At 34.2% G+C, this 24,790-nt stretch overlaps 5 protein-coding genes across 9 annotated transcripts; 3 read left to right on the plus strand and 2 right to left on the minus strand.

The window, feature by feature from the left end:
* Positions 1-379: 379 nt before the first annotated feature.
* On the minus strand, positions 380-1,506 carry LOC105428349 (uncharacterized protein KIAA1143 homolog). Its single transcript, XM_011640628.3, has 3 exons — positions 1,263-1,506; positions 994-1,126; positions 380-880 (listed from the first exon to the last, which is right to left on the minus strand). The coding sequence occupies exons 1-3, from the start codon at positions 1,371-1,373 to the stop codon at positions 702-704; spliced, it is 423 nt and encodes a 140-aa protein (XP_011638930.2). The 5' UTR covers positions 1,374-1,506; the 3' UTR covers positions 380-701.
* A 295-nt stretch (positions 1,507-1,801) lies between these two features.
* Positions 1,802-6,437, minus strand: Vps26 (vacuolar protein sorting 26). Of its 2 annotated transcripts, none has more exons than XM_089077614.1 (6): positions 6,201-6,437; positions 5,938-6,081; positions 5,053-5,447; positions 4,864-4,970; positions 4,459-4,685; positions 1,802-4,334 (listed from the first exon to the last, which is right to left on the minus strand). In XM_089077614.1, exons 1-6 carry the CDS (start codon positions 6,201-6,203, stop codon positions 4,071-4,073), a joined length of 1,140 nt encoding a protein of 379 aa, XP_088933740.1. In that variant the 5' UTR covers positions 6,204-6,437; the 3' UTR covers positions 1,802-4,070. The 2 variants fall into 2 exon arrangements, with proteins under 2 accessions (XP_088933740.1, XP_011638943.2); XM_011640641.3 differs by having other exon boundaries at positions 4,459-4,670; positions 6,201-6,435.
* A 144-nt stretch (positions 6,438-6,581) lies between these two features.
* LOC105428365 (palmitoyltransferase ZDHHC3) lies at positions 6,582-10,558 on the plus strand. Of its 3 annotated transcripts, none has more exons than XM_011640675.3 (7): positions 6,582-7,496; positions 7,769-7,803; positions 7,879-7,954; positions 8,055-8,191; positions 8,273-8,357; positions 8,534-8,746; positions 8,831-10,558. In XM_011640675.3, the coding sequence occupies exons 1-7, from the start codon at positions 7,416-7,418 to the stop codon at positions 8,990-8,992; spliced, it is 789 nt and encodes a 262-aa protein (XP_011638977.1). In that variant the 5' UTR covers positions 6,582-7,415; the 3' UTR covers positions 8,993-10,558. The 3 variants fall into 3 exon arrangements, with proteins under 3 accessions (XP_011638977.1, XP_088933742.1, XP_011638961.1); XM_011640659.3 differs by having other exon boundaries at positions 6,594-7,238; positions 7,314-7,496; positions 7,769-7,954; XM_089077616.1 differs by having other exon boundaries at positions 6,593-7,496; positions 7,769-7,954.
* Positions 10,559-12,332: 1,774 nt separating this feature from the next.
* On the plus strand, positions 12,333-17,257 carry LOC105428387 (uncharacterized). Of its 2 annotated transcripts, none has more exons than XM_011640685.2 (3): positions 12,333-12,514; positions 16,036-16,114; positions 16,596-17,257. In XM_011640685.2, exons 2-3 carry the CDS (start codon positions 16,067-16,069, stop codon positions 16,872-16,874), a joined length of 327 nt encoding a protein of 108 aa, XP_011638987.2. In that variant the 5' UTR covers positions 12,333-12,514; positions 16,036-16,066; the 3' UTR covers positions 16,875-17,257. The 2 variants fall into 2 exon arrangements, with proteins under 2 accessions (XP_011638987.2, XP_011638997.2); XM_011640695.2 differs by having other exon boundaries at positions 16,611-17,257.
* Positions 17,258-19,505: 2,248 nt separating this feature from the next.
* On the plus strand, positions 19,506-23,485 carry LOC105428398 (uncharacterized). Its single transcript, XM_011640708.2, has 3 exons — positions 19,506-19,577; positions 20,276-20,331; positions 20,673-23,485. The coding sequence occupies exons 1-3, from the start codon at positions 19,554-19,556 to the stop codon at positions 23,368-23,370; spliced, it is 2,778 nt and encodes a 925-aa protein (XP_011639010.2). The 5' UTR covers positions 19,506-19,553; the 3' UTR covers positions 23,371-23,485.
* Positions 23,486-24,790: the final 1,305 nt, after the last annotated feature.

Here is a 24,790-nt window from a genome sequence, read left to right on the forward strand (position 1 = left end):
GGGCCGGCGGTCGGCCAGTGGCGGTTGTTGCACGTCGTCACGTGACCGAGTACACGTGTACGTCCAATGGGAGAGGTGCTTCCCTAAAAATAAGGGCGAGCTGCAATCAAAATGGCGTAAATGGGGTGGACACGTTTGCCCTTTTGGCGTGTGGAATCCACGCGGTAATTCATTAATTTATTATGGAAATTTCTGAAAGTCGAAAAAAATAAATTAATTTTTGTAAAAGATTTTGTAACAGAAGATTCTATATCATGTTCTACATAACTTTGAATTTAATGAGATTCCCTCACCATTTGCATTATGCAAACATTTCGATTATCAAACGCATTTGCAGAACGCATATATATAAATATATAAATATAATAGACTTGTCAGATTATGTATATTATTAATATGTTTTATTTAAACATGATTTTGTAAAAAAAAATTACCTATCTCTTTTTTAAGAACATCAATTATATTTACATATAAATAAAAATTCTTTTTAACAATAGCATTTTTTTTTTACAAGACACTTCATATTTTATCAATCAACATTTTTTTCTTATAGAAGAAAATTTACTCTCTAATATTGATAATTCTTGAATCAATAACAAATTAATTTAAAAATCTGTTTTACAATATGTATTGCTATTTACAAAAAAATATTTATATATAAGACATAATATGTACACTCAAGTAAAAAGTTCTCAATCCAATCATCCAACATTTTCCTCATCATCGTTATTAGTATCAAAGGACAGGACAACTTTTTGCTTTTCTTTTTTTGCTTTCTTTTTCACAGGTTTATCTGAATCAGTTGTAGACTCTGTATCTGTTGTTTTAGTCTTGCGAAATATAATCTTCTTTGAGAGGTCAGCTGGGGCATTCTTTTCTTCTGCAAATTAATAATTTCCATAAATAAATGTTGCAATTAGATTCATATTATATAATGCCATGTCGAATGGTTCATGCAGGTCTACAGCTTTAACTTTTGCTTTGTTTCTAGACCTTCCTCTTTCTGCTTCTTAAAAGTATCTGCTTCTTCCGCTGTCAAATCGCCAGAATTTAATACAACAACAATAGGTTTTTCATCGACCAACTCTTCTCTTTCATCGTCGGATGCTTCTGGCAAAACTTCTCTCTAATTTAAAGAATCATACACATTTACATTTTATATTTTATTTTAATTATAAACTTAAATACAAAGTATGGGTATAAATAAAATAGCATATCATTATTTTTCTAAATCTATGATAAATAACTTACAAACATCTTACCTTGGTATCAACAGTAGGACCTTCTTTGTATCCAATCTGTTCTTTTAATTCCCGCAGAAATTTTGGTTCGTCCGGTTTAATATACGATATATTATGCTTCTTTCTTGACATATTTCCCTTTTTTAACTTAGTAACTCCAAATTCTATCTGAAAATCTATTTGAAAAACACTAACCTGTCACAATTGTAAACAAGACTCCGTAGCGAAATCTTGTAATGGACAGTTCATATCACATTCACTACAAAATTACATTGGATGCACATCGGATATCCAATAGGAAATAATATTTTATAGGGTCCCTAGTTGACGATAATTTTGTCCCTGAGAATCAGATCTTTCTATTGGATATTTTCCATTACTCGGCTGTGTCAGCGATCAAAATGACCAATTGAATTGCGCTTTTACAGAATTCCATTTTCCTCTTAGAGCCGGTTAATCATTAGAGAGGACAAAGCGAGACCCACAAATACATTATATATATTTTATTAAATAAAAATGTAATTAATTGATTTACACTTTTGTTAAAAAAAAGTCAGCAAAACAGTATAATTCATTTTTAATCACTATTTTCTACACTTTACGATTACGTAAGGAATATGTTACATTGTCCAACAATTCGATAAAAAAAAGAAAAATAATGTCATATCAACTTTAACAATCGTTCAAACGTGCGTTTTACATACTTTGTAAAATTTAGGTGACTTGTCTCGCTAATTTTTCTTCCTAATTAACATGTAAAAAGTTATGTAGAATCGTGGGCAGGATCAAAGCCTGGACTAGGTGTGTGTGTGTGTATATATATATACATAAATCAATTAGTAATGATTCCAATATACATATATGTGCATATACGCACTGTATACAATATATTCATATGGGCATTAAAATATACAACTAATTGCATACCGCATGATAATATGTATATCTGTATATATACATATGTATATATATATATGTATATATACATACACATACAATATACATACATATTTGACATGTGGAATAACTCACCAACAAATACCTTTTTCCTCTTTTCATTTTTCACCTATTTTTCTTTTACCTTTCATTTTCTACTATCAAAACAGAGCACAGAGCTGTTACGAAAGATTTTAATTTACAACAAATATTTTTAATGTAAATTATTTTTATGTATGTATGCATATGCCTGTGTATGTTTATATATATGTATATATAATCTAATATTATGCATTTCCTCAATACGGTTTTTTTTTTACAGTCAAACTTCATGATATAGAACAGTACAAAACGATAGGTTTCCCTTTTGCGGCAGTATTACTTTCATCACCACAGTCTAATGCAATACCGCAACGATGGAAGAAAATATTCCCGCACTTAACTGTCTGCGTGATATTACAATATGTAAATACGTGTATGTTTACATATACATACGGAGGGTTGAGTGTAAATCGTGGTACAATTGTCAAGACGTAATTTCTCGTAAAAAAACTTAAGTGGAACGTACAGAATAAATTTTCATTATTGATTTTATAGTTTTTGAAAAGTGATTTTATAATGGAATTAAAGGACGTTACTTTCACGTATGCAAAATCAATTTTCTCAAAAACTACATAATCATTAAAGAATTCATTATGCAGATCTCATTTTTTTCCATGGGATATTATTTATCTGTATCTGTTGCCACGATTTATTGGAGTCACATCAGTTTAGTCATTGTTGTCAGATAAGAATAAGAAATTTTAGATATGTATATATACTCACACACGTATACTGTAGTTATTTATGTATATATATTTATATATATTTATAAATACACGAGGCGGCTACCCCATTATTTAATCTATCATAGTCCACTCTCGTGTTCAAAAAGGCATATTGACTTGAGCAGATATAATTTGTATCTGTTTGGAAGATTGACGTTACGTAAAATGCATGTTTCTTGCATATAAAACTCTACCTGAAATTGTCCCTACGCACAGAGCTGCGCTAAACTCAAAGCTGAAGGTAACTATAACTCGTGTCGTGCAATCGATGTCTTTCTCTCTTTTCTTTCTTTTGTACAAACTCGTTCTAAAAATAAGTGCGATCTTTTTCGCTCGAGGCGCGTTGTGTGTTTATATTATATAAACTATTTTCAAAAACATGCATCATGTACACACGTAAGTAGCTGTCTTCGTTTATAGTATTCGTAGACTAGGTGAACGGATTAATATGGGGCAGCCTTTGTGAGTATATATCCATTTTGTATTTATAAATCTCTCTTTGCATTGCACGACGCTGCCATAGAGACTCTGGATTTTCAGAATATAGTGGGCGGGTCAGTGGGCAATTGTCTGTATAAAACATTTAGAACACTGTAACACCCAGATGTTTTGCAAAATGTACCGTTGGTTAATATTTGATTAATAAGCCGTCCATTCAGGAATATCTATATTGCCTGTTTATATTATAGTCATTTGCAACATTGTTGTGGCTCGTTAATTAATATCGAATTATTTTGTTCAAAAAAATCAAGTTTCACCTGTTTTAATCTATTTTCTCCATAGTTATTATAATTTTGATCGGTATTCTGCTAGTTACAAATTGCAATAGCATTCGCTCTCAATTATGTATATATGTATATATAAGGTATCCAAAATATGTACAACTTTGCTAGCAGGCCTTTTATATATCCCGCTGTTTTTCTTTTAATAAAAACAAATCTCCCAACACAATAAAAGAGACTTTTCTTTTTAAGCTAATTTTTTTGTTGCATATTTCAGCCATATTTAACGTTCTCAACTAATCTGGGCCGTAAGTGGCACCAGGAACAGAACTACACGCGGAGACTCAATCACTTTCTAGACCGCCTTCCTTTTCACCTTCGCCGTCTCCTTCCTCTCGTGTCATGCCTTCGATTGGTGCTGGAGTATCCTCTGCGTTCGTAACGTTACTCGTCGTCAGTTGACCGGAGCCAGGCGGTACTGATGGTGGGCCATTCTGGGCAGCACCTTGTGGAAATCCTGTTTCGGCCGATACTAAATGCGATGGCATGTGTGGCGAGGCCGTTTGCGATTTTCTGTTCTTGTCACCTTTCCTCCATAGTGTAATCTCCTGAGCAGATTACAAAAAGATGAAAGTGATAATATAAAGAGAAATATAAGTAAAATAATATTTTCGTTTGAACGTATAAAAATATAATTTTAAAGAAAAGTGCGAATTTATATAAATGGCTCACCTGCTGCTTAAAATATCGTCGATCTTCCTCATCCATAAGAACCAAATTCAGATAATATCTAACGCTAAATTTCTTATTAATATCGCGCATTGTAGGCGCCAGATCATATCCAGCCAAGAACACCCTGATGGGAATGGACTCTCCTCGAACGGGTGCACCATCCATGATCTCGTACTTCGCTATGGTTTCATTCTCAGTGAACGTATGAGGACCTGCAAATATATATTCTAATTATAGCCTTAGTATCATGAATAACTATGAGGGAAAAGCTCTTAAAAAACTAAAAACTTGCGCTTCAATTTTGCCAACATGCAATGCTGCATGCATACAAAACTGCAGGAAATTATAATTAATTACTATAGCTATGTGATACATTTCGACATACAAGTTATTATAATAACATACCAGAGCCTGTAGTTTCTCGTTTGATGATTGCTATCTCCATATGTTTTATTTTTATTCTAACCAAAAGAAAATATATTTTTCCAACAATTACATCTTTCAAATGATATCTGAAAAGATGGATAGAGTTATCAATATTTGATAGCTCAATTATTGGAGCAGCATAGAAATGTCACGCAATATAGAACTTACTTGCTTTTATTATATTCAAATTCGATATGCAAACAGTCTTCAATTCCAACTTCCATTTTAATGGGATTATTCATATCTGGATAGGAACTAAGAGTGTGCACAACTAATTCGAGTTCTTTAATAATGTCACTAATTCGCCGTACAATTGTCACTTTCAAGAAGTATCTTAATCGCACGTTGGAACCCGTGTAACTCTCAAATGGTTTCTCGACATTTGGAAATTCGAATGTATACATTGTATTGTGTGTTAATTCTCCTGGCCTCGCCAATTCTTTAACCAGACTTGTAAATTCATGATGGTTACCTCGATCGTAATATAACTCAATTTGTCCAATAAATTCTACTTTGACACCATGATGTTCTAACTTTCCAGCTTTCCGTAAACTGATGTTAATCTGCAAGCATTGATTTAGCAATAGATTTATATTACAAAAGCATATAACGGAACATTGGAAAGTATCAAAAAGAATATGTTACAAATAATTAACATAATACAAGACTCAAAGAACATAAGATGCAATTACATGCACAGATATATATTTCCCTACAATTATTATATCTTAATAATAAATATTAAACTGTAAATCTATAGCTCTATTATATTATATAAGTTGATAAATCATATTTTAACTTGTCAAATAAAAGATGAATGATATATAATTCTATTACTGACAATTCATTAGATATATTATAAACAAAAAGTCTATGCGCAGTAAGGATGCAAGATTCATTCAACTTTCATGGAACAAATAAGTCTCATTGAACATATGACATGCAAGTGCGTTAACATTTCAGGCCTGTCAAGTCATTCCTCTGTTTCACACATCAAGCTGGATGATCAATGCAATGATCGTGTCCAGATCATGACTAGGATGCAGGTCCTACCTTGCCTGACACAGTCTCGCCGTCGTAGTAGAGCAAGTGCCGCTCCTTCTTGCCATCCTCGGATTTGATGTCCGCGGTCTTCCGTGTCTCAGCGCCGTCCAACGTGATCTCTATGTCGGCGGATTGGCCAAAACCGAAGAAGCTCTGCGTGAAAGAATCAAAAGCAAATTAGAAATACCGTACAGACGGGACGGCGATGCCTCGTGCGATCTCGGGTTACGGTGGGCCGAGGCCTCCGCAACCCCCGTGGGTGGCGAACGCACCATTTTCCAAGGAAAGGGACAGCCTTCGTGGGAACGGTGAAATACCCCGGCGCAACGCCGCAGTCACGTTGACAGGATCGGCCGTATCGTGGATCAATGGACGATCCTCCGGGGCAACATTTTCCTGCGCGCACAAGAGACGAGGAAAAGTTGGGTTATTTTTTTACTCGTTCCACCCGAAAGTCACAAGTAGCCAATATGGCCGCGCGCGCGCGCCCCCTTATCTCCGCCTGTCCCCCACCTATCGTGCCGCGCGCGCTGTCAAAACTCGCCGGCGCGCGCGGCGAGATCTACCGGCGTTTTCATATCATGCGGATAAGATAAATAAAAGCAGACAGATAGAGAAAGAGAGAAAAAAAAGAGAGAGAGAGAGAGAGAGAGAGAGAGACAGAAACACTCGTGAGAGATAAGTCGGTAAGGTAGATCCTAGCCTTTACCGGCCGCTCTCGGTCCGCTCATCCGACAGCATTCATTCCTTCCTCGGCGGAGAGATCCGTGCACATGGTTTTTCGAATTGCGATTGCGAATCGTTGACAGGCGGGATGAGGGAGAGAAACGGAGAACGAACAACGGACTAGTCTTGTCGACGACACCGAGTCGACTCGCTTCTCCGTGTTGGATTTGAGCGAATATTTGTTATTCATTTATGACTGCACGTCTCGCGCCGCACGCGTCCCATCGCTCGATCGCACAGGTGACGTCGGAAAAAAAGTCTGTCTCCACGCGCTCCGCGGACGCGGGGTCAATCCGCGGGGCACGCGTCTCACGACGTCCCAACGCGGAACGTTATGACGATGGACGTTGCACGTTGTTGCTCCTCGCGGACGCGCGTTATTGTAGCGTGATGTGAATACTCGATCTAGTCCGTCGCGGTAACATCAGCCGCGAGAGCAAAAGATTTCCTTGTGACTTCTTTGTTACCTCCGGTGTCCCCGCGTTCTCCTCGCATCCTCGGCCAAGTATAACCGTCTAATTCTACGTTATCGTTGATAAATGAGATTGTAGATGTTTATCTTGAGAGATTCTCATATTGGACGAGTAAAATCCTTCAGACTTTATTCAGTTTTCAGAAACGTTACCTTCTTTAGATCTTCTATATCAGTGTTTTTTTAGGTATATGACTATAGATTTTTGTGTATACAAAGGTGGAAATGTTAATGATTACCTTTATGTTTTATAAAAGATACAATAGTTCACTAAATAGCAATTTCAACGATGGATTATGATTATATGCCCTTTCATAGGGAGAAAGACTTCCATAATAGATGCTGTGGTGGGAAACTCTGGTGTATCAAGGCAAATGAATATTTCTAATATTTTTCTAATGTTTTTTTAAGAACAACTTTGACCAAATTTCAATTAGTTTATCAAATGATATTTTTCTTTATCTGGAAAACATTTATGAAATGAAATTAATTTCTTGTTGTTTTAATTGATACAAGATTAAGAATGATGAATTATATACCTAGGAAGTTTGTCAATTTTGTGTTAATTGGTTAAAGTCATCTTAAAAATTGTATCGACTTTTCCATGTAATTTCTAATATAATGTTGTGTCTTTACTTGCAGGATATATGTGGTATCATATGTGCGGTATTAACATGGTTATTGATAATCTATGCCGAATTTGTAGTAATGGCTGTAATTCTTATTCCTACCATAAATACGTTATATTCCAGCTTAAACATGGCCATTTTCCAATCTCTAGCATTCCTGGCCTTTGCATCACATTTAAGAACCATGTTTACAGATCCGGTAATTAAGATAACACTGAAATCTCTATTGCTAGAGATTCAGCATATATTGTGTTTAAGATTTGTCGAATCTCCTTGTTACTGATATCTCATTTTTAAAGGGTGCGGTACCAAAAGGCAATGCAACGAAAGAGATGATACAACAAATGGGATTTAGAGATGGACAAGTTATTTTTAAGTGTCCGAAATGTTGTTCTATTAAGCCTGACAGAGCCCATCATTGCTCTGTTTGTCAAAGGTAAATTTAATAAGATCAAACTTATATTCGTAAAGTATAATATCGCATTGATTATATCATATATAATAACTATAATTATAGATGCATCAGGAAAATGGATCACCATTGTCCATGGGTTAATAATTGTGTAGGGGAGAATAATCAAAAATATTTTGTGCTTTTTACTGTGAGTATTTCTCAAATTACATATACACTTTGATTCAAGAAACAAATTTGTTTTTACAAAAAATAATCAAATTTGTTGAGATGTATTTTTGATGTATTTTTAGTATTCGATATAAATTTGTTGAAATACTTTGCACACTAATGTAGCTATATATTTTTTTATATGTTATGTTTTAGTTTTATATAGCAGGAATATCATTGCAATCCCTATTTCTGTGTATACAACAATTTACTACATGTGTCAGACAAGAATGGAGGGAATGCTCCACGTTCAATCCGCCGGCAACGGTAGTATTATTGTTATTTTTGGCGTTCGAGGCACTTTTATTTGCCGTTTTTACCGCTGTGATGTTAGGCACGCAATTGCAAGCCATTTGGAATGACGAAACTGTACGTAAAGAAGACGATCAATCTTTCTAGTTATATATGTATAAAAAAAGTTGAAGTTTGTATTTATCACAATATGTATTACAGGGTATAGAACAACTTAAAAAGGAGGAAGCTAGGTGGGTTCGTAATAGCAGATGGAAGTCAATTCAAGCAGTTTTTGGAAGATTTTCGATAGCTTGGTTTTCTCCTTTTACTTCGCCTCCTAACGCGAAAACGAAATTAGATTCTTATCTATATTCTGTTTAAATTATATTTTGACATATAACCATGACTTACATATATACAGGAATATTTAAAATATATAAGTACTAATGATGTTCGATTAGCATACAGGCTAATTACAGGAATTGAGACGGACTATAACTCTTCCTTTAAACGAAGAGAAGTGATAGAGAATTTTGTATAAGTTTTAAAATTATTTTATATACAAAGAAAGATTTATATTCCAGTTTATAATGTTGAGAATCTTCAATCCTCAAGTTTAATATGTTATTTTTTCAGCTTCTTGTTTACAAAAAAATATTTTTTGTGATAATATAAAAATATTGAAAGCTAAAACTTTGCAATATTAAGTGTAAATGTAATTAACTTGTTATAATTAATTATATACATTTTTTGTAAAGATTTTATTTATTATCATTTTACGAGTTTGTTTCATACAAATGTATCAAAGAATTGACATATTATCTGTATAGTTATATAGGACAGTTCTCTTGCGATTATATAAGAAATAAGATATAAATGAGAATTTAAATATAATTATGTACGAAAAATATTAAAAAATAATATATATACATATAATATACATATTATTTATATGTTATTGCATAATATTATATGTAATATATATAATATACATTTGTACGTACAATAGACATATGTATGTAGATATATATTTACATTTTTTTTGTGGAATTTGTAATTTTATACTGCTATCTAATTGTATGAATTTTGCTATGACGACATTAGGAAAGTACTTAAGAAAGAGATAATGGTCAAGGCCGAATTTGTCTTCTAAATTTTCAGATATAACAAATGAATATCAATTTAATCAAAGAATATATTTAATCAATATTATTTACTATACAACTGAGTAATTTTTTAAATTACAGAGATAGGTATTCATATGTATATGTAATATCTATGAACTTGTTGATTTTAATTTCTCGAAATTGAATTATGTATATATATTAATTTATTTTTTTACCTCATAATTACGTGCGATCATTTATCGTGTTATCATTTTTTTTTTAAATGCCGTTAGTGAATCTTAAATTTGCAATTATTCTTAGTATAGATAAAATCGGCGAATCTGGCGATAATCATAATTTATTAAAAAAAATGTTACATTTTTTTTAAAAAGATAAGCGCATTTAAGAGACACGGACAATGTAACCCATATGAATACTATTATAATTGTACATTATGATAATAATGAACAATAGAAATAGTTGACATAATTTTCTATTTTGTGAAATTAGATTATATTTTATATTTATACAATTATCTATATATTACATATATGAAAAAGGAGAATTCAAATGCAATGTTATACACATGCACAAACAACATTGTAAACAAACGTAAATTTTTCATTTGTATATCTTATAATCGATTAAAAGATAAGATCATTTTGTGTCGCATGTTGCAAAATCTCGCTTTCAAATTACATCGAATTACAACGTATTCATAAGAATAAAGATTGATCTTCAGGGGCGAATTCAAGGAGACTTGATGATTATTTCTTTTACTCTGCGTATTTGAATTCAAGTAAATTTAAGATATAATAAAATAAAACAAAAATAAACGATCCGTGTATTCTCATTCCTCTGTGTATGTCTTTGTAATGTGTTGTTCGCTAGCTAGACGCGGGATACAAGAAAGATCCATCCGGACTCGTGTGTACTCGCAGGAATTTAATTTTTTTTCCGAGTTTTTCCCAGGATAATTAATTCGCGTGCCTCGCTCCGTACAATCACGAAGTTTCATCCGAACGTACGAGAGCTCCGGTCGGCGATGTTCCCTTATTAGTCGTGCACTCGCAAACAAGATTTCCCTGCTTGACTTGGAAACGAGCGATCAGTCATTCAGTCGCGCGGCGATACTACTGGCCGCTATTAGGAAAAGGAATCGTCGATAATTAGCATTTTAATCTGCAGCAGTGATTTCTCCTGATATCGCTTTCTATCCTCTCGCTCTCCGAACGAACGTTTGGATAAATATATTATACGAGGAGATTTAATTTCTTATGTGCTTTTATATGATATACGTCTATCATATAAAAGCACATAAGAAATTAAATCTCCTTGTCCCGACAACAACTAAAAGTGCGTGTCCAGAGCTACAATTACATAAATTCACATGTACGAATAATCTTGTTTTTGCACAAAGTAAAAGTTTGTTTATTAATTAGTTTGTTTATTAATATTTATGATTCGTTGCAATATTAATCTTTTTTACGATTGAATGTTGCAACAAATTCTCGACCAAATTTTAGATTTTATTGGTATTTTTTTTATTTTTGATATATAATAATAAAAATGTTAACATATTATATTAATATTTTAATATATTAATTATATCAAATGTTCATGTATATAGTATTAATAAAGTATTGCATTTTATATGTTATTAACAATTATTATTATAATTTTTAATACGTTATTAATGATTATTAGTTATTACATATATTTTTCTAAGATTTAATGTTATTGTTTGAATCATTTGCATCTTCATTTGCAAAATTGGATAAATTATTTTTTTAATTTTATTTGAATTAATTAAATTGTAGTTTTTAAAAAATTGGATTGTTTTAACAATAAAATAATTACGATTATAACTGTGAAATAAATGTGAAACATAAAAATTATGACATGAAACAACAAAGTGTTAATTTAAAGGAAAGTTAAATTTAAAGAGTTAATATGTGTTTTTTAAAACACGATTAGTTAAATAAAAAAGTAAACTCACTTGAAATCTCAACGAAATTAAATAAAAACTCCCAACTAATTAAATAGTTACTATTTATACTATTTTGTCTATTTGCCATTGTCGCTGAGAAGCGACATATTTTTAAATTTTGCGCTACATCGTCTTACCAGAAAGTTCCACCGTATTCTCCTTTACTCAGAACCGGTATTTATATTTATCTCCCACAACGCTGTTTCATCTCTCCATTACATTCCAATCAATAACAAATTAAATAGAACTTTCTTTCCCCTGACAATCATTTTTTTCAATAATATAAGAACAGATCGATGGCTAATCGGACAGCGAAAGTGTATCGGAGACACACGCAGTCGTATTCAATTACATCTATTCTATCGGTAAACCGAACCGCCGGCAAAGAGACGTTGTAGAGGTAAAGTGTGCCTAAAAAGCACGATGTCGCACTGGGGAAAAAAGCGACTTATCTGCTCCGTGGAGATCGCGCTCGCTGACGTCCATCGGAGCAGCGCGCGCTGCTCTCCGATTGGCCGGTCGCGATCGCGCGGCAAAAAACGAATGTGCGCTGAGCGCACGCCAGCCGCCGACCCGGTCCGGCTCGTTTTCCACTTTCATCGACTTCCGTTTTTGCGGATGGGGGATCACGGCGGCGGCGACGGTGGTTTCCATCCCGTCGGAGCACGGGCAAGGCAAGGCCGCATCATCTGAAGGCGGTGACGATCGAAACCGCTTCTAGTCGCGAGCGCCGCTGCCGCTGCCGCTGTCTCTGTCCGCTTGTCGTTCGTCGCTTTGGCTTTCACTTTTCCGCGAGGTGATATTACGGTGAGTCTCTCACAAAGCATCTCGCGCGAGGCGATCCGCGCGTCCCGCAGTTCCCCGGGGATCCCGTCTATCTGAGCACGCTTCGGACGATCCGCAGTCCGAAATTTCGGATGGATTCTGAATTCCCATTAGCGTAGAATCCTGAGTTTCTGGCATTTTCTAGCAGATGGAATCTAAATTTCTACATTGCATTTTGATATATACGAATATCATACATACATTATTATTATTGTTATTAATATTATTATCGTTATGCTCACTATTTAAGTTTCTTCTTGATTCCGTCAAGAATTTTATGATATTTTAGATAATGATATAAAATCAATCAAAATAATTTACAGGATAAATGTAAATAATATTATTCGACAAGTTTAAACTCTTTTTTTTCCGGACTAGTCGATTCTTATAAATTCCTTGTTGCTGAAAACGAAATATCTATAAGTAATATTGTTCTATCACGTCACATTTTTAAGGTATTTTAGTTCAAAGGTACACAAAAAATGCCATTTTCGGAATTTTTAAGTTCAATTTTTTAAAAAATATGATAAAACAATTTTATTTACAGATCTGTTTTCAGTGAAAAAAATCTACTAGTCCAATTTGTGATTTAAAATCCATGTTGGACAATACAATTATAAATAAACGTATAGTATAATTATAAACAAACAGTTTAAACATATAAATATATGCACGTATGTCTACATCGTTGTTATTTATAGCCTGGTTAAGCGTTTCTCCAACACTTTCTTTTAAATCTTGAACACGTAATGCGGGTCGATGACTGTTAGAAAAATATACATTTCAATATAGAACTCACTTTTTGTTCTTGTTTCAAGAACTTGAAACAATAATGAATATCACATCGCAATACAGTTTTCAATCTCACAACACTACTTTAATCCGAGTAATATCTTTCTCGATATTGTATCTTTCTCGATATTTCTCAATGTGTTTTTATTAAATGTTTATGTGGTGTGTAACGATTTTGATACGATATATTGAACAATAGCGAGAGAGCGTGTCTAATGATCTTTCAAACCATACAAAAAATTTGGATTTTAAAGCAATGATCTTAAAAGTAATCCATGTATTTTTGTTTTGATTATAGGTAACTTTGATTAACTTATTGTTAGTCAGCTATTAATTCAACCGGAGACTCGCTTAAACACATTTTTAATTATACAATTTCTCTCTAATCTGTCTTTAATCGAAGTCTATTGTTAAATTAGTTAAATTAGTTAAATAAAAAATTAATAACTATAATCTTATTTATTAAATGATTTATTAAATGATTTCATGTATTAAATTATAGTTTCTTGATTATTTAATAATCGATTATTACATAAATCAAAATTTGATTGAAATATACGTATGCTTATGCACATTTAAAAATATAAATATTACATCGTATTGTACATTTCAGATTTTTCAAATAGTTTTTTAAACATATAAAGTTATAAACAAAATTCTGTTACAATTTGTTGATCAGACAAAGTAACTTATACTTTTAACGCTCATAAATAAAGCTAATCCTAACAGCATTCATCTTTTTCTCAAAAAAGTTTCATTTGTTACTAAATATTAATTTGATTGATGAAAAAAAATAATAAATAGCTTTAAATCATCGGTGAAATTGATTTTTCTGGCAAAATTGATCGATGAAAAGCGCATTTTTTCATCCGTTAATGTAAGATGTAATTTATACCTGTACAAAGACTGTTTTCTACTTTTAGAAAAAAAAAATTGTTTTTACGTCTCTAACCAAACGCGACACGGCGTGCATCGTTTTTCAAGACGTTTAATTCATGAAGTGACTCGACGAGCCGTGCACTTCGTTTCGTCACGCCTTGCTTAAATATTTTCGCTTTCGTGCTCCGCGGATCATCTCGTGATTCCTAATTGGACACTGTGTAATCGCCATTTTACGGCTATTCACTTACAGATGCCTTATCTCACGAGGCGAAGATTTGCGATCTGACGCGATTAGCGCGGAATATAAATATTAAATTTCTCGCTCAACGAGAACGCGAGAATGCGACTTGAGATTTGGTAGATTCTCCTCGTTAAATAACAGTTTCTCATCTCGTATATAACACGAATGTATAACACGAAGGAAAGCTACGCAAAACACGATTTTTCTCTCTTGTAATCTGCATCGCGTTTCAATTATTATTAATGTAATTAAAATATATAATTAAAATATATAATTACAATTTCTATTAAAATGTTGTTAAATGTTAAAATGTCAAAACAATTGGAAGTTTGTACAAAAATAATAAATTTCACGATCGATGGAAAAGTAGCAATATCATCCGCTTCAACTAGAACGTGGCTCGCCGTGAAAACATTTGCGGACAATTGTTTTTATTATACTTTACACGGAAGTTCCTAGTTTAGACTAATTTTTTTATACTTCCGCATCATTTTCGCGTGTTAGGAACTATTACTTGGAACAATAGTTATGTTTGCCGCGCGATGAAAAGCATTACATTTCGTTAACGGCCTGTTTCGCAATAGGTGAACGGTCAAGGTATTGCGCACATACGTAACAGAGAATGGAGAGCGATCGAGAAAATATGATTTTAGAGCGGGCGCAACACCCGCCAGACATCCGCGTTCAAAATGATGCGCGCTGCGATATCGTTGTTTTGATGCTTTATACAGAATGCCCCCGAAATACCGGAAATTTTTTTCAACTTACTGACTGTCGAACTGTTTTGTCCTCCGATTCGATTTCATCTCGAGGAAAAATATCGAGGAAAGGCCATTTTCTCAATTTTTTGCGTATCTTCATAAAGTTTTAGACTCCATAAAAGAAATTTATATAAAATTAATTGAAGAATGTAGCAGTTATTATTTGACTTGTTAAGGTTTAATTCACGAAAAGTTTTCTTCTTTTATTTGTTAACAAATTGAAAATTATTGACACTTTGACACTTTTATTAACAATTACATTATACTGTTTTTTTTTTTTTTCGATTTAAGAAATTTGGCAAACTTTTCTCTCTCTCTCTCTCTCTCTCTCTCTCTCTCTCTTTCTCTTTCTCTTATGCATTTTTATTAAATCATTTTAATTTGGTATTGTCTTGAATTTTGATCTTAAATTTTATTCTTACAAAATTTAATGTGAAATTATACACGTTATACACGTATATGTTTACATTAAATTTATTACATTAAATTTATTGTTGTATATGTAGGATGCACTTTATCCTGGATTTATCTCATGCGAATCGAGGCAATGCTCATGTTCCGCTCGTAGCATTAAATTGTATCATTCCGCATATTCGTGGTCATTAGCGCAAAACGCAAGCGCATATATGGACGAACAAACACGATTCTTTTTTTTTTTCATAGCTAATGAATTACAATTATAAGCACATTTGCCACGTGGCAAAGCGTTAATCTGACGAGAGAGGCCGGATTTATTGCTTTCCCTGTTTCATCGGATATTCGAGAGAGTTATATCGACAGTCTCATCGTCGTACGTCACTTAAACGTCATATTATTTGTCATTATAGTATCTTGATCGCGCGAGAAGTGGGCAGGGAAATGGAACGGAAAGTGATAATGACATGGAACGACCGAAACATTTCATTGGTATGTATATGCTCTTGATTATTTATTGAAAATTATTACCTGGCGGCACGACGGTTACGAAACGACCGTAAAACGATACATTGTACATGAAAATCGTTAAAACGTCGTAAAAGAGATAATATAAACGTTATACCATTGGTTATGCTGTCGAGCTACGTCGCAAAATTTCCAGAAACTTTAGAGCCGGTGTCTTAAATAAAATATTTATTCCTCTTTATCGCTGAGTCGTCTCATTTTTTTATCTTTTACGCACATTTATTACACATTTATTAACTTAGTAATTATCACGAGAGAGCGTGTAATGCTAAGTAATTATTTATTTATTAAATCTGAATATTAATCTCCCGATTTAATAAATATGAATAGTAGTCTGCTGATTTATCTCGTAAAATTAAATCTCCGTGTATCTCCATTAATTTCTTTCAATTTATCTTTGCAATATAGCGATTGTCTATAATTTTCACACTGCTCCTCTTGACAGGTATCATTATTGCAGGTGTTTTGCTTCTTTGTCACGTTAATTACGATCACGTCGGCGTACGATCCAGATGACAAGTCCCTGAAGGACATTCTCTTGCCGGAGGGTCAGTTCGAGGCGTTTTATCTGAAAGGCGCGCAAGACGAGGAGCAAAATGCCGTGAGGCCGCCCCATCTTCACGGATCCTTCCATCAATATCGGAATCCCGCGTTGGTCGACGCGCCCAACAGCGCGGCGTACGGATTTCGTTTCGACGGAAAACGCCGCTTCAACTTCAGCTGAATTACCGCGAAGAAAATTTAATACGAAAATGAAATAAGAAAAAAAAAAAAAGGACACCGAACACACCTGAAGCATTACCCGACGCTTTCATTAGGAATTGCGGTTATCATTGAAATGCGAAGATCGGGAGCACGTAGATGTCTGGCAGTTAGCGGTTAGAACGGTCTGCATCGTTTTGCGTAGTCAAGCATATAAACTGAAAGTGTTTATGTGTAAGAAAATTCCATATGTAGCTTCATATCTTTTCTTTCAGATGAAAATTATGAATGCGGTCTACAATCATTATTTTAACAATAATTTAACAATACTTATTTATGATTGACATATCTTTTAACAATAGTTTTGCCTAATAAAAAATAAAATATATTGTTTTGTGTCATTAATATTTTTTTAGTTCCTTATTAATTAAATCCTTATTAATTGGAAAACTGAATGTAAACAGTAGTAATCAAGCAACGAAATAGTTTGAATCAACCCTGTCGCAATATGATTTATGAATGATGCATTCACTTAAATAAATTACAAGATCTACGTAAGGAAGTGATATGTTAAATTAATCAAGCTATGTCTGATAACTTTTCCATTATAAATCATTTTAAATCGGATAATATTAATGTGATAATACACAATTTCCTTAATTTAAAAATTAAAATTGATTCTCGATATAGAAAAGAATCCAAATAATTTATCATTTATACACATATAAAATTCAATAATAAGATTTTAAATAATTTATTAGACATTTTATAAATCTTTTTAATATTGCACAGAAGAGAATGCTAATATCCGAATAACTAATAATTGAGAATAAAGAGTTCAGAAGAGAAATAATATATATTTGTTATTTAATATTAATTACACTTTATTTTAGCAAAGTTTTTAAACCTTTAAGAGCCCAACGTTATTCTGAAAATTGAAAGTAGTGATAAGAAAGAAAACTGGAAAGTTAGCAATGTATTCGATTTTTTAACTAAAAGAAAATTTATGTCAAATGAATCAAAGTATCTGTAATTTGAGGGCAACCCTATCTGTGTAAGACACGGTATATTCCATATTATAATGCACCACATACGAAAGTAAGAAAGTATGTATACTAACGTATTCTGATAGACTGATATATTAAACAGATCGTATCAGAAGGGATCATTATAAAAATTTATGTAAGACATAGTTGCTTGATATGAGCGTGCAAGACTATTCATGTGCACTGCTTTTGATACTGGTCTACCCGAAGGAACTGATTTGTGCTGCTAGATTAGATATTATTAACCATCTCGCGCGGAATGTCGACTCGTCTTACATTAATCCAATTTTTCTTTCAACCTGCTCTGTAATCTACGCCGTTACCACGCCTTTTCCGTTTGCGCGACGGTTCTCGCGAACTCGTGTAATTACTCGAAAGATCGGCGAATGCCGATATACACGGCATTATGTTTCAGAATTATGTTTCTACAAGTACCCCTAATTAATTGGACGGATTTCTGGCCAATTGAGCAGCAATAACGTAGAATTATTTTTATCGAGGATGAAAATTCGATGCCACTCTATTCTGGCATGGATTCGACAAAAACAACTTTCCATGTTTAGACATAGCGTTAGAAACCCGAGCTCTTTACGCTGGATATGATAAACTCACAAACGCACGCAATTAAAACGGCAAAGGCATTTTACTTTCATTAAGCCAATGGCCTTTGTAACTACTCTCGCGTTAATTTCGAAAATCGATAGATTTCAACGAAACAAAGATGTACTTTTATTACGTATTTGCACGATATGTTTCCGAATGAAACATCGCGTTAACACGTCATAAATTTGTCGAGAAAGGTATAATCTACAGGTTTTCATCTTTGGCATCGTTAAAAACAAACAAATCTTTATCCTTTCAAGAAATGATTAATGATAGATTCCATTTCCACATCGTAAAATTTAAAGACAAGCGATGCAATGCGATTTATTTACTATTTACTTATATATTAAGTACAGAGTGGAAAATAAAATATCAGGGATGATCAAACTGAATCGTTAGGATAAAAATAAAATAAATTACTTTATAAAAAATTCATTTCTTCACTTTCAAATATTTCATTATACGTGTTTCGATATATGTAATTTAATTAAAGTGTAATTTAATCATCAGGATAAAAATAAAATAAATTACTTTATAAAAGATTCATTTCTTCATCTTCAAATATTTCGTTACATTATAATATTACGTTATTCGTGTTTATTACGTTATTAGGTGTTTCGATAATTTAATTAAAATAATTTAAAAGCGAAGCTACGATACGAGAGCGAAAGATAATCGCGAACACGTGTGTGAGAATGTTCACTTTGATATCACAATAAACACGTTCGCAAACACGTTTCGTCCAGTAGCAAATTGCAACTTACAGAAACACTATGTGTTTTATATATATATATATATATATATATATCCTGTAACAATAAGGAAAGATAGAAAACTAATCGTTCCCATTATTCGCCTAACTTTCGTGGGCGTCGTCACGGACGTACATGTTGGGGGATTACACACGGAGATGCGTTATCAAGTCTACTTCGACACGGACCCCGCTCTAATAGGTACGGGAGAAGCTTTAAAAGAGGTGGCTTGCACCATGGCACAACAGTCGTTCTCGCAATAGATCGGTGAGGTGAGCGGTATTTCGTGCGAGCAACGATATGAAGATCACGTGTTTCATTACGGTGAGTGAGGACGGCTCGTCAGGGAATGATTGAGTGAGAAAAGTGAATTACGATCAACGTGACTGACGGCAAAGCATCCGTCGAGATTATTGTTAAAATGACGAATCTATCCTTAATTTCGTCGATAATGATAAACAAGGGAATATGAATAAGGATAAGAAGAAGAAAAAAAAAATATCAGAATATCTTTGATTTTTCTGATTTTTCTGATGAAATAATTATTTTTACTGACAAAATTATATTTTTAATTAATTATACTTTATTAATTTTTCGCAAAATTATTTTTTGCATATAAACAAGGATCAAGCATCTTTGTTTTCAGTTTTATAAAATGAAAAATCTAATGTAAATGAATAAATTTTATTATCGGAAAAATTTATAGATACTTTAAGAGTACAGCTTGTTAATTACAATTGCATTCGAAAAATTAATTGAAAATTACGTGTAAAGCATCAAATTGAATCCAACTTAATATAAAATTGGAAAAAGTTAATGATCTTTTAAATTTAAAATAATCTTAATTGTAATAATGGTCAATTTGTATTATTTTTGTATAACAAAATTTTATAAGCGATTAAATAAACGCTTTTTGAATTATTAATTATTAATTATTTTAACTAATATAAATTTAAATTGTTATATAAATATTATATAAATTAAACAATTTTATTCTATATATATGCTTTTTATGTATTTAGATCTGTGCATGTCTATCAACAATAGTATTCAGTGACAAAATTCAACATTTAAATAGGCAAGTATTATAAAATTTTTGATAAATAATTATAATAGATAGATAGATAGAAGAAGTTCTCTGTTAATTTTATTTATAAAAATAAATCTTTTTTAAACAAAATTTTTTTTCTTTTTTATCATAATGTATGAGTATTGTGAGAGTTAATATATTACATATTATTTATTTTATTACATATTATTTATTTTATTATAATAATATATATTATTACATATAATAAAGTTATAAAAATATTTGTATTATTAAGTGATATTTAATTCATTATCGCGTTTATCAATTATCATTATTTTGTTCCAAATATAACACATAAAAATTAATAATAAGAAAACATATTAATGTAGGTTAAAAAGGGAAAGAGCGCGAGAGGGATTAGTCCTCGAAGAGGCTTCGGTAGAGAGAAGATTAAATCCCAATGCTGAGATTCATCCCCAGGTATTTACAACTCATCCCCATGTATCGCGGAAGAGCATTCGATCGCAAGAGCAGACCGAGACTTTCCAAAAACCTTCTCAGAAGAAGATCCCCGAGCCTCAGTCTAAATCTCAACAGCAACATCCTCGCGATCGTCCGAGACATCCGATAAAGCGTGTGAAGGTCCGCTCGATCCCCGGATCGACGTACGAGGTGGATGAGAATCATGTCCACGACTTCGATTCGCATTCGGTTTCCGAGGTGCACGACGAGAAGCCGATTTACATCAAGCCCATGTTTCGCGTCACCACGAAGACGAATATCTTCGATTCGATCATGGACATTCTGCACCAATTGTTGGATCCACCCAAGAACGAGCTGGGCCCGATGGTTGGACCCATCCAAATGCCGGGGTCCAAGCGCAAGATCTACCTGCGCCTGTTGGAACCGGTCGACTCGAATCACGTTACGGTGCGCTTCGTAACGCAAGTACCGGTTCCCGTGATCGATGAGGAGTTACGGGATTTCGATTCTATTTTACCATTCCTGCCGTTCAGCGAGCCTGGCGCTTCAAACTTCCTGAACCATCACCACATCGCGTCAAGTGACGCGACGTACAGCTCTTCCAATCGTCATCAAACGGTTCAACTGCCTCGAAACGTCAGCCATGTTTCCGGTAAAGGTCGAGGGCCGCAATCGACTAAGAGTCCCTCGAACGATCTCAAGGAGACCGAAAAGGAAAATTTGCCGCCCGTTAAAGCGAAAGCTGTGAAAGAAGAGGAGAGCGACAAGAGCCATGCGCACCTTCAATTGGAAGACGATGCCATAAAGCAAGTGACGGAGATACTCAACAGCGCGGAGAATGAACCAGATTCGAAGGATTCCATGAAAACCTGGTACAAAAAGCACCGTTTACCCCTTCAGCAGATCGCTCCGTTGTACTCGCTTACGGCGATGGAGCACATCGAGGCCAGCCCCTACGTACAAGAGAACACGTACAAAGTGCCCGGCGACATTCTCAATTCGCAAGCCGGTTCGTACGAGCAGTACAACATAAACGCAGCCTCGGGATACTACGATCAATCTTACACGGCCGTCCCGAACACTTACTCGACCACTTACCCGAAGCAGAACGAGTTTAGCAACGATCCGAGCTCTTACCTGGCCTCTTATCAGAGTCGGAATAATTTGAACGGCGCCCCGAGCTCTTATCCGATCTCCTATCAGAATCAGAACGAGTTGAACAACGTCCCGAGCTCCTACCCGGTCTCCTATCAGAAACATCAAAACGACCTGAACAATGCCGCGAGCTCCACTTCTTACGTCAAGCAGAACGATCTTTTCAGTGCTCCCACTGTCTATTCAACCGTCGGATATTCTTACGAGAAGCAGCCGGCCAACGTTCCATCATCGTCGAATTCGTACGCGACTCCCCACAAGACGCAAGACGGCGCGCAGACTGGTTCGAGCTCTCAGAATGCGCTTCACATTATAGATCCGCCTTATCTCGTCGATCATCGGCAGGTCTTGGAGAGCCACGCCAATAAAATATACGAGTTCACCACAATCCGACCGCGGGGTTACAGCTTGCCCGATGTCGTAGGCTCATCGGGCATCGCGCAGAACGGCGAATCCCTCGATCAGATAACATGGGGTAAGGTGAAGCGAGAGAAGACCGAGTCCAGCTTCCAGAAGAACGTGGAGATCATCTCCGACAATCACGAGAAATGGCAGCCGCTCATGTCCGAGGACGCGGACTGGCACAAGGCGTTCGCCAATCTGGCGAACGGTGATTTTCAGCAGGAAGCGAGGCAGCAGCCCGTCAATCGTCCGAGGCAGGCCTCGCGAAAACCTACGGCGAGCATCACGGGCGAGGTAGGAAGAACCGAGCATCATCGTCAGCACGGTAAACATCGCAATCCGATTACGACCATCGAAAATCCAAGATGTTTAATTGTGGGCGAATGCGAGCGGATGGAACCCATGGTCGCCTCGATACCTCATCCGGAAGGAACAGTCAAGGTCGTTAAAGAGCAAACGTCGGCTGCTAATGTCACCGTGATCACTCCGAGATCGGCGCCAATCACTGTGATCACTCCGAAATCGGTGGCGGCAAGCAATACGTTCGAAACGTTGAGAGTGAATATCACGAAGAGTAGCTGGACAGAGGAACCACAGCCACTGGTGATGACGACCGAAAGTCCCGCGACGAGTAGCACGACACAGAAAACGCCGCTGTTGATTCGAATCGAGAGTACTCCACTGGATACAGTGACGGAGAAATCAATTAAGAATGAAAAGACAAACAGATCGATTGCCTCGATGGAGAAATCGGCGACGAGCAGCACGACGAGAAGATCGCCGATAAGCGCCACGTTGCCCGTATCGAATAACACTACGAAAAGGCCGTGGTTTTCGAAGCGGCCTATGCTAATGAAAAAGCCGACCTCCGTGTTGAAGGGAACGGAATTCGGTAGCACTACGAAGAGAACCGAGTTACTGAGTAACATCACAAAGAGAACGATTAATACGACGCGGAAGCCGACGACGATGAGCAGTACGACGGAAAAAACGAGACGATTGAAGTTGCGAGGCGCGACTTCGAAAATGAAGTCAAGCACGACTTGACTTTGTTCAATAACGTAGCTCTCTTTAAACACGACCGACGATGACAATATGTGTTTTTTTATGCATTTAAATTAATATTTGCGCGTTGGTCATAGCAATAGATATATTAATTATATATATATATATATATATATATATATATATATATATATATATATATATATATATAATTTGCGACGCCACTTGAAATGATTCGTGATTTTCCTCAACTTTCTATGCCAAAAATACGAGGGGCCACACGCGTAATTTGCGTGTATTAGCGTATGTGTGTGCGTATATTTATACTAATACTCTTGCATTGATTAAAATGACCTAACAAAAGATCGAATATTCGTTTTTGCGAATAATTGCATCCGCCTTACTTCTGCTTCTTAAAATTGATTGAAACAACGAGCATTGTTTAAACTATGTACGTATGATGTTGAAATCTTTAAAGAAAATTTTACAGGGTAACTTGAGGGGGGATCTATATGGTTTTTCGGGTTATTTGCAAAATAAACGTAACTACACGTTTATCTTATATCATGAATACGAAGCTCATTAATAATGAAAGACACATTAATTAATTTATATCTGATAACACGGTTAATCGTGTTACGTGTTTAAAATTATGAGTTATTTATCTTATATCATATTTTTCTTTATTTGTATAAATCACAGATATTTTTTTTTAAGATGATTATCACTTTTGAAAGGTAAATTTTTCAATTAAGCATGAGTTTTCTTATATGAATTGATTACATATTTTGCCAACTGATTAAACTTTACTTACTTAATATTAAATGAAAGTTATGTGAAACATTTTAGCTATTCAAATCTCTTCTACTTAATATTTTTAACGAAGAAGATTTGAATCAAAGTAGTTATCGAAACTATAAAAGGCATAGCCATAGTGAGTCATCATATGTATGTATTAAATTAAAACTAACAATGTTGTGAACGTTATCTTTCAAAACTTTATTTTGTTGAATTTGTTTATATAGTTATAGTTTGTTTATACTTATATTCTGTATATTTTTCGTTGTACTATTTTTAAGTTGTACATAAATAAATATATTCTTGTATGATTCGTTTCTATTTGATTCATCGATTATTGAAACATCTATCAAGTAAATAAATAAATAAACAAAGAATGTATTTCACTTTCAGTTGTGCCCTAATTTCTAATTGCTTTCATAGAGATAAATTATATTTTGCATAACAAATGGGAAAGCGATATTGATAATGCAAGTGTTATTATTATAAACTACAATTAGGGATCCACTTAAGATAATGCGCAGTGTTAGAAAGTTTTGATTACAGTTTTGATTACGTTTACATTTACAATACAGTTTAACGTTATAAATGTGTAAATGTGTTTGTATTAACATCTTCATAATGAAAGTAAGTAAAAAAAAGATTAATGATTTCGAAAATGGCA

The sequence above is a fragment of the Pogonomyrmex barbatus genome, unplaced genomic scaffold (genome assembly GCF_055798465.1).
Source record: "Pogonomyrmex barbatus isolate J1 unplaced genomic scaffold, ASM5579846v1 scaffold2, whole genome shotgun sequence".
Lineage (NCBI taxonomy): Eukaryota > Metazoa > Arthropoda > Insecta > Hymenoptera > Formicidae > Pogonomyrmex > Pogonomyrmex barbatus.